The sequence below is a fragment of the Alosa alosa genome, chromosome 9 (genome assembly GCF_017589495.1).
Source record: "Alosa alosa isolate M-15738 ecotype Scorff River chromosome 9, AALO_Geno_1.1, whole genome shotgun sequence".
NCBI classification, from domain to species: Eukaryota; Metazoa; Chordata; class Actinopteri; order Clupeiformes; family Clupeidae; genus Alosa; species Alosa alosa.
In genome coordinates this window covers 16,295,890-16,306,242 of record NC_063197.1, presented here as the reverse complement: position 1 = coordinate 16,306,242, position 10,353 = coordinate 16,295,890, and the positions used below count along the sequence as shown (strand labels likewise).

Genomic DNA, 10,353 nt, shown 5'->3' with positions numbered 1-10,353 from the left:
CTTTTGTTTGTCAAAGCGACAAGGTAAAGGGGGAAACAGCATTCTATCCAAGGGGGTCAGAGTAATTGGGAATGAACAATCCCCTGGTGTCCAATTGCCTAAGTTTTACCAGATCTCCCAAAGTTACGGGAAGGAATTTGCACATTAGCGGGAGTGAGTCATGGAAATGGAGCTGGTTTTCTCTACAGAGAGAGAGAGAGAGAGAGCAAGAGAGAGAGGGAAGCTTACCTGCATGAGACAGCAACCTTCTCCTTTAGCGCTGACAAACAGGCCTGTGGGGATGCTGGGAATCTGAGAGGGCAAGACAGATGCAAATGAAGATTAAAAAAAAGAATCTTTTTATTTCATTACAGTGGATCTTGTAAACTACTAAAAATCAAAATGTGTGCACCTCTCTATGGTCATTTAAAGCAAAAACATAAATCAAGTTATGTACACCTAAGGAAATACATTGATGACCTGACATTGCCACCAGCCAGTTCTACTGGTTGAGTAACAGGAGCAAGTCATGTAACACACCCAGTGTATGAGGCCAAATGCAACAGCCAATCAGGAAGGTCATAGGCCAAGGGAGGGCTCGGTGATGACGCAAATGTCCCTGCATTACCTGCCCTTTGGGCATGTAGCCTATGCTACTGACCTGGGAAAAGGCCATATATCTCAGACATGTGTGCACACCTCTTATATGCTACCTTAAATACTGTGCATGCAAAGTCACACAGACACTCACCTTCACTAAACAACATCATCAAATCATCATTTATCCAAACACACACACACACACACATTTTCAGTCATGTTTCACTGCAACATGTAACCTCATTCCCCCTAAGACAAATTCCCTCCCCCAGTTGTGGACAACCGGTGCACCCTGCTTGACTACAGCTATGAGCTCGACTTTTCCACTTGGGGGACAAAGGTGAGAGAAGTGCGTGTGCTGGTGGGCGTGCAGGGCGAGGGGTGCTGCATGCTGGCCCAGTGAAGTAATGGCGGCAGACAAATGGCCCGAATCTGAACACTGGACAGAAGTCACGTGTCACGCATGCACATGTGAAGGCTGCGATAGTTTATGGTGTGACCCTTGTTGTGGGCCAGCATGTTAAGAGGCCACACGGTGAATGGTGTGTATTTGTCTGTTAAGGCACGGACAAATATGAGAAGTGGTGTGATCCAAGGTGACATATTGGAAAGCACAGACATACACACACCTACTCCAAAATTGAAAATGGATTATAGTATTTCAAACCAAACAACACATGTTTATGGAAGTGTTTATGCACAACTGAGTACGTGTTTGTATGTGTGTTTGATTGACTGCAGTGTGTGTGTTCCTCCAGCACGGGTCCCCGCTCGGTGGCGGAGGGGGGTAAAGTACCATGGCTCTCTGCAGGATCTTTTTGTTGTCCTTCTGCAGCTCGAAGGTCTCCTGGAAGTCCAGGTTGGTGGAGGCCAGTGAGATGGTCAGGTTCACTCCACCCACGTAGGACAGGATGGCGTACTCAGAGAGGGCCTGCAGAGCCACGCACGTGTCCTGCCAGACGAGAGAACCACAGGGGCCATCAGTACTGTGGCCCTTCAGCCACCTGACAAAGTCATCACCACTAACACAGACTCACACAGTGGCACAATGTTAGGAATCACACGAGGCACAGTTTCATGTACATGGCTTTAAAGGTGCTATAAGCGATGCAGAGTAATGTCACTTCTGTTGACGTTCAAACAAAACAGAGAGCTAGCTTCCTACTCCCTCCCCCTCCCTCCCGTGCAATTGAAACTCTCCCAAACGCGTATCTCGTCGGTGATTTGCTGGAACGGTTTGTTATGTTTTCATGGGCAAGATTTGCCCAAGTTGTTTTGTGGCCGTTTTTGGAGCCAAGGCTGTCCACGGAGACCGCGTTTTTTTACAGTGTATTTGGTGCACAGGCAGCTAGCGGATGGTAAGGTGATGTTAGCTGTATGTTACAAAAATGTTTTAGCTTAGAAACCGCGTTACATCGCTTATAGCACCTTTAAAAAACATATTTATCTGGGGAGATTTTGATTGCAGTTGTTTCAGTGTTACATCGCTTATAGCACCTTTAAAAAACGTATTTATCTGGGGAGATTTTGATTGCAGTTGTTTCAGTGTAGGCTTAATCCATGTACGGGAAACCAGCCCCTAGACACACTATACTAAACTATAGAGTGACTATTGGTTGTTTAGAGGATGGAGATGGAGGGGCACCTGGGTGGAGGAGAAGCCTCCCAGGGCGTTCCTCTGCTGAGAGAGCCATTTGACGACGGGTAGAGCGGAGGCCACGTCTCCCAGCAGGCTGTAGGTGAGCAGGCCGTACGCCGTCATCTCCACCTCCGCAGACACCACTGAAGGATAGAGGGAGGGGACAAAAGACAGAAAAGAGAGAGTGAGAGAGAAGACAATGGAGAGGGGACTCCGGTGTGGTCTCGCAGCTTGTACACAAGCTAATGCTCCTGTCAGTTATTTTTGGACAAAGTTGGGTTCAGCATGGTGAGAGTGGCTACCTGACTGTGAGAGTCCATCACTGAAGCCCATGAAGGTGTCCTCGTCAGTGACAGTGCTCCCAGTGAGACTCCAGTGAGTGAAGCCATCTGAAGAGAGACACAGCAAACACATGAGGACAGATACAGAGACCCAGATTTCAGCATTTTACAGTAACTATCACCATCACCAAGCCTAACCAACCAGGAAAGTCCCTTAACCGCAACACCCAATCACATGCCAGCACTTCAAACCAACAACCTATGTCTTTATACTACAGATATCAGCTACAGCGTTCCTTCATTTATTTCATGTATTTTAAAATGTACACACACACACTCACACACACACACACACACACACACACACACACACACACACACACACACACACACACACACACACACACACACACACACACACACACACACACACACAGGCAGCATATTACCCTGAGTAATGGCCATGTGGTTGAGGCGGCGGAGGGCAAGGGGTGCGTAGGGGCTCCTCAGCAGGGCGAGAGCATAGGCCAGCAGGGCCGTGGTGTAGGGGTCATCTGCAGAGTAGGTGTTACTCTCCAGGAAAGCCTTCGCTCTGGCCACCGCAAGCTTCTCCTCCTAACACAGGCAATTCACAACGCACACACACAGAGTTAATCTGAACTTCATCTTTAGTTTTTAACTTAACTTAATTTTGTACTGACCTACGGCATTTAACCTTAACTTGCTAACTAACTAAGGATTTCATGGCAGAAAAATGTTTTTAATCATTCTGATTTGAAGTTTTCAACCTGACTGTAACCTCTCCAACACCAAAGCAATACACATTAACTGAAGAAAGGGCATTTTCACAATGATGGCCTTGGCCTTCTAGGGACCTGGTGAGATCTGTCGCTCCAGGAGCGTGTGCAAATTAGAACCATGGAAAAGAAAAGAAAGGAAAGGGGAAAAATGGTGGTTTCTCACTAGCGCGTTTCATGCCTTCCCTCAGAAACCGACATAAAAGCCAAGCGCGGAGATGTTTGAGATGGTTTCACCGTGACAGCGACTCCCCAACCTCCCAGACCTCCAGGCTGACACTTATCAACAAGTGCGAATGGGTTTTCCTCTGGTTGCCATGGCCACGGGCACTTTCATGTCTTCCAGATGTATTCTCTTCCTGCACAAGCTGGATAATAGTCTTCAACAGCCACTCACTATAATGTGAGCGGTCGTCTTTTAATTAGGAGTGCCGAGGAGCAAGGGGAAGGAGACTCGCTTTGATGTGAAGTTGACGTATCCTTTGACTACAGTATGTGTTCAACAGGGAAGGCAAAGTTTAAATCCTGCCCAAGATCTCTAAAGGACACAGTAGCACTAGAGAGAAAGACTAAAAGTAAGGTTGAGTCCAGGGCCAGTGGGAGCAACAATCCCTGCATGGTCTTCTACAAAATCTTTTACAGCTCTGTGTTCAGCAAGTGAATGTGCTACGGCCCCATTTCTTTAAAACTCGTTCAGAGGAAGTAATGTTACTGATTTCATTTAATCTAAATCATGTGAAAAACATCAGATGTAATACAAAAATGTTACTAAGGAATCTGAACTCTTAGATCCTTTGTCACATTCTGTTTAACTGCGATAGCACTTAACTCGACGTGATAGACTGAAAGAATGACAGGTTGACTCCTAGGTGACTTCAAAGGGAAAGCAGAAGGCTGAGGTGCCGTAAACAGGAATGTGAGAAATGATGTTTGCTCCGAGGAATCCATTACCTTGTTTCATTATCATAAATCTTTAATCCGACCAGAGTGGTTTGATATTAGATATGATTAAATTACCATCAGAGGGAGAAAAAAAAAAACAGTGCTCAAGCTTTGCCAAGAAAGCATCCATCTTCTGAAACACGAAGGGGTGAACTTTTAAACTTACAACTCTGATAAAACCTTGAGGTGATGATAGGGGGAGGGTGTTAGTGCCTGCGAATGCATACTTCAAAGAGGGCTCTTTCTTGTTCTAAGGCTGTGTGTGCTCTAGCTGAGGTAAAGTGGGCTTTGGTATCTCATACTCTCGTCCTCTCAGATGGGCAGTGGCCACAAGGTGACTCTGGGTGAGCTTCTGTTGAACATTCTAGAATCTCTCACCTCGGTGTCGATTCCGGTCTCTAGCAGGGCAACCACCACATATGCAGTCAGGGAGATCTTTCCATGGATGCCTCCCTGCAATTCAAATACCACAACTTGGACAAATACCAAACAACTTGTGTTAGAACCCTACTCTTCAAACGTATTACGTCAGCACGTCAGCAGTTCACAAATTCACAAGTCAGTGTTTCACAAACTTTTTTGGTTCTTCAAAAATCCTCATCCACTGGCATAAACATTCTTCTTCAGCTAGCTATGCAATCTAATGGAAATATTTGTTCTGGGAGGCAAAAGGAAAACACAATCTAAACTAACACAGGCCAGGGGGTTCTGGCTGCCACCAAAATGTGGTGGGGTTATAAATAAACACACTGCCCCCTCCCAGTGAGCTCATGGCCCGTGGCAAACTCAAACACAATCTCTGTCACTAATTGTCAAGTTAACCTCATTTGTCAGAGCACAAGGTGTGCATAAGGCCTTGAGGTGTACCTGCAGGTCTTTGTTGAGGATCCTGCCCATGGCGGGGAAGGAGCCCTCCTCTTTCTGGTGAGTGATGAGCCAGGCTTTGGGGGCCCGCAGCTCCTCTGGGTCGATGAAGATGAAGCCCCGCGACTGGGCGAAGGACTTGAGCACAAACGCCGTCAGCCTGACAGGAAAACACCCGCACTATTAGTACAGTTTATTATGGATTCATTTTATTATTTTTCCATGGCACATTAACCAATCTGAAAGACTAAGATCTAATTTTATGCGAAGGGAAAATATTTTCTTTTAATGCGATGACATTCGGAATTGAGTCATGGCAAAATGTGCCGTGTACCTCCTGTGCAGGAACAGACACATAAAAATCTCTTCTAGTTTTTTACGCACTTAGGAAGTATGGAGACGTTGATGATCTTGGGGCCAAGCCTCCATCAACACAGGATCTCGCAGCTGTTCCCATCCCAAGAATGTGATATTTAACAATGCCAAATCAAGTATGTTTCTGCCTGCCTGGATGTTTCGAGTGCATTCCATTCCAGTCTGGGTTCCTTGTGAATCCTGTGAAATGGGATTCCTCGACGGTGAGGGAAGGGTGCCCGAGGAAGCCCCAGGGAACAGGGCTGGGGAGAACTGATGACTCACTCCGCTCACTAGAAGCTATTAATTATGCTTGTCATAAACACCCACCCCAAAACAACCGTCTGTTTACTCAAACAAAACCAACTAGACAACTGCTCACACCAAACCATTAAACAACGATATAATGTCTACACACCAGAACCACCACACATCTGATCATAGAAATGAAATATATAATTGATTCTAAGGCTATATATACAACCAAATCTTTTTACCACAAAGCTTCATTTCTTTCAATAACCTCTGAATTGTTTTTATTGGGTATATGCTTGGTCATACTATCCAGACTGTGACAACAACCATCTCCCCATATGTACCCGTGCATAATTTATGAATGTCTGACCAGTCAGATATAAACACATACAGAGTTGCTATCTTAAATCTCATAAATGTCATGTAGGGGTATTGGTGACTAAAAAAGCCCACCACACTACCAAGCAAACCACCACAACACCAGCCCACCACAACAATTACCCACACACTGCCCTCGGCAAGACCTGGAGACTCTGTGACTGCACTGCCATTACAGCATTCTCCTCACCACTGCCAAACCATGAGGCAAACTTCCTTCTCTTACACACATACACACAAACACACACACACACACACACACACACACACACACACACACACACACACACACACACACACACACACACACACACACACAGAGAGAGAGAGAGAGAGTGGGAATAATTTAAGATAAACAGGGTAATTCTTTTCCCTAAAAAAAAAAAGAAACACATCAGGGTCGGAACTGGGAGAGCAGGCCAGCGTCGAGGAGGCGGAAAAAGGACCTCATAAAGGAGGCTATTAAATCTTCTCTTGCTGGTCCTGGAACTTGTGGGTCCCCAGGGGGAGCTGCGAGCAGGAGCCCAAAGTCGGCAGGAATTTTTATAATGTTAAGTAATACCGCGGCAACACTGTGTCACCGGCTTTAACAGCCTGGCTGACCGCAGAGGTGCCGCGGAGCATAAAGATGATTGAGAGGGCAGGGAAGCGCCAGCGACAGCTCCGCTACCTCAGGCTCACTCAGGAACACTGGACACACACACACACACATACAGTATATACATTTTCACACATACTTACTTACACACACACACACACACACACTAACAGTCACAGTTATATTCACACATACTTACACAAACATCTGCCCTCTAACTTTTTCTTGTTCTATACTGAGGTGTGGAACTGAACGCCAGGAGCCAATCTATAGGTGGCCTATATGAGAGCTGTGCCATAAAAAACATGCAAAAGATACAGAGAAACGTCTTGTTGTTGTTTGAGGTTCCCTGCAGGCGAGTTTTGAGAGGGAAGCAACAGATGACCCTGTGTGTTTGTGAGAATACCCAGTGACCCATGTATGTTTCAATTCAGTTTGTGACTGCAAATGTCATGAGAAAGAGGCAAAGGCCAATTGTAGTCATTCTGCCATAGTCATAACAAAGCACTTTGCTTCAAAGTAAACTGAGAGACATCAGTCTATTCTGTCAGAGGCATACTACTCAGTAGGCTCCTCATAACACAACACAGCTCCTTTATGCTGAGATTCGAAGCCGGGACCCTTGGCCTGAATTCCTTATCTAATGACTCCCATTCGGCCTGTCCTCAAAGGTGCAAGCATCGTGCAACCTCGAACGTCTCCCATCTGTGTTTACCCCACGTGAGGGTGTGTGTGTAGAGGTGAGGCTGGGGGAAGGGAGTGGGGGGGGTGCAAATTATGGGATCCAGATGGGAGAAGCATGGGTGCAGTGCCACGTCAGATCTCTTAGATTACAGCTTAACACAACGTTCCCTACCATCCCCAGAAGAATCCCCAAACACGAGCGTTCATCTTCAAAGTCCTTACATGAAACTCTTGTGGAGTCTCACTTTCCTCCTCTTGCTTGTGTAGGTGTTCTATCCTAGATGAGGTCAGCGATCAAATTAGTCTTGTAGGCCTTGGCTTCCATAAGAAGTACATATTAAAACCCTGGCTTTTGTTGCCGCGGCCAATCCGCTCATTACCGCGAGCAATTTCCTCCCCAATACATTTTTACAGCCTGGAATACATTAACACTGCATTAGTGCCCGCTGTTTGGCTGGCACGGGCCCTGCCAGGCTAACGACCCGCGCTGGAGTCCAAACAACAGCCGAGTTGTTCTGACATATAAACACATTGCTCTTGGATTAATAAAGCCTTGCATGAGGCTTCACTGGGATTTGTGTCACCAATGAGTAAAGCAGAGCCACACATCAAACTTCACTCACAGAGGCCCAATGTTGTTGTTTTTATTCCTCCACTCACCACAAAAGGAGATGGTTCTTCATTAGGATCTAGTGCAGGCTATAAACGTCTACCTATAATCCCTTGGAACCTGGCCTCCAGCAATAGGTTTTACCCCAAAACCTTTCAACTCAAAGAACAATTTTGTTGGTTTTGTTTTGGCTCGAAGCTGTGAACTTTCATCGGAGGATTCTTACAGTTAGCTTTGAAGGTTTGGGTCTGTAGCTTCTGCAGTGGCCTAAGAAACATCTATCTGATATTCAAGGCCCTCCTCACAGAAACCTAAGGCTATGGAAGCATGGTGCCTTGCCAGTGGTAATGGGGTGGGGGCAATCTAGGGCAATAATTGTTGAAAAAGAAATGTGCCCTACTTTCCTCCACTCTCAGGGAGCCCCAGGGTACCTCCTTGAGTTTTTCCTACCTGTGACAAGAGGGTGAATTAGAGCCCTTTGCCCCCACGTGAGAATGAGGAGGGGGGTGCAAGTTTTAGAAGCCTTAGTTACAGCCAAAGGGGGAACACGGTTGACTGGGGAGATCCCTCACCCTTTTCCACCCGCCCCCTGACACACACACACACACACACACACACACACACACACACACACACACACACACACACACACACAAACACACACTCACACACACTCCTCCATTCCTCCCTGAAAAATAAAAACAGCAAATAAATCTGTCTGGCCCCTGCACTGGGAAACCGGGAGCTCGCTAATTAGGAGTTTGTGTACGATTCTCTGGGGCGTCATAATCCCGCCTATTTTACAGTCAACAACTCAGACGCACTTCTGCAGCCCTGACCCCGTGTCCCGTCTCACCCCCACCGCTAATCCATCACCCTAATGCACGCGCCTCTCCGTCTAATACATGTGGCGTCTCCGACTGAGGGCAAGTGCATTAAAACCAGCCCCGATTCACGAATCCAAGCGCAGTGAAACTCGTAGACGCTCCCTTGAGAGTGTCTGTGAGACGTTTTCAATCAACCAAAATAATACCCAATCAAAAACAAAATGGATTGCACCACTGCAACGGCTGTGGCTGTGTTGCTTTCGTTGTTTTGTTGATTCTCGCACGCCACGGGTACACGCAGAGCGAGCGACACTCACGCTCTCCGACTTCTCAGCGGCGGCGAGACTGTGTGAGGGGATCGTAACTCATGCTAGTGTAGTGTGAGATGGGCGAGCATAAGTCATGATGTTAAAGGGTGACAGAGTGCAGGGAAGCTGGGAGAAGGGGCCAGGGGTGTGTGTGTGTGTGTGTGTGTGTGTGGGGGGTGTCTCACCACATGCTCCCAGAGGAGTCCCTCTCCCCGAAGGCGCTGTACGAGCCGTCCTGCCGCTTGTAGGTCAGCTGCCGCTGGTAACCTTTGAGGAGAAAGAAAGCCAGGGGCTCAGGGATAATAATACCAGGCATCACCACGGGGTCAGGGATGTTTTGACACAAAAATGTGTGAAATGGGCTACCCTGCAAGAAATTAGCTAGTGTGTGTATGTGTATGGGTGAGTGTATGTTTGTATTGTCTCTCTCTCATGGTACTTTGTGTATGTTAATTGTTATCCCTTTTATACTGTGAAACAGTACAGAATGTATGAGATAATGCCTTGTGGCTGGTAACAGAATTTGTTGGCATGGGTGTGGAAGTTGTAAAAGTCAACAAGGAGTAAGCACAATTCCTCAAGTAAACTCCAGTAGGTGCTGGGCAGAAAAACAGTATGTACAGTGTAATAGTCTTCTGAGGAAGGGCTTAGGCCACAAGACATCACCTCAAAGGTGGTAAGCCTTTAAAGCTAGCTGGAAGCAGCAACTGGTTTGCTGACTCCATGCTTTTTTACAATGGCTGTGTGTGTTGGCGTGGGTGTTGGCATGGACGCGGGTACCTTGTAGCAGGTAGTCAGTAGCTTCAGTCTCCACCTCTGTGCTCAGCTGGTGGGTCTTCTGCAAGTACCTCAGCACAAAGACGTTAGGGGCAAAGTGGATCATGTTCTGCTCTCCACAGCCAAAGGGGAGCCGCAGCAGTCGGTCCAGGTTGTTGAGGGTGGGACCCATCACATCTCCTACAGCACAAAGGTTGAAGAGCATCACAACAGCGATTACATGGCAGGGATACCTCTTTTCATCAATTTACATTCTGTTCACTTTGCCTGCATATGCATTGTGCAAGAGTTTTTCAAGTATGTATCTGGAAATGGATTTATCTATCTTCCTTTAAACACTGTCTGATGCTAAAATACATGTAGAAAAGGTAAAGACAGAAACTGAACTCAGTTAAACAGTTCTCAGTATGAGACTTCTTGTTCAGTGCCAGTTTGAATTAGCTCACTCAGGTTTTAAGAG

General features: G+C 46.7%; 1 protein-coding gene across 4 annotated transcripts in view; it reads right to left on the bottom strand.

The window, feature by feature from the left end:
* cpamd8 (C3 and PZP like alpha-2-macroglobulin domain containing 8) overlaps positions 1–10,353 on the bottom strand; it is a 46,767-nt gene that overhangs the window by 11,763 nt on the left and 24,651 nt on the right. For all 4 annotated transcript variants that reach the window (XM_048252497.1, XM_048252495.1, XM_048252496.1 and 1 more), the window contains 9 exons: positions 9,897–10,073; positions 9,302–9,383; positions 5,106–5,262; positions 4,617–4,691; positions 2,949–3,114; positions 2,521–2,607; positions 2,225–2,361; positions 1,376–1,531; positions 229–291 (listed from right to left, as the gene is read on the bottom strand). In XM_048252497.1, the coding sequence (XP_048108454.1) occupies positions 229–291; positions 1,376–1,531; positions 2,225–2,361; positions 2,521–2,607; positions 2,949–3,114; positions 4,617–4,691; positions 5,106–5,262; positions 9,302–9,383; positions 9,897–10,073 (1,100 nt within the window). The remainder of the gene's footprint in view (positions 1–228; positions 292–1,375; positions 1,532–2,224; positions 2,362–2,520; positions 2,608–2,948; positions 3,115–4,616; positions 4,692–5,105; positions 5,263–9,301; positions 9,384–9,896; positions 10,074–10,353) is intronic.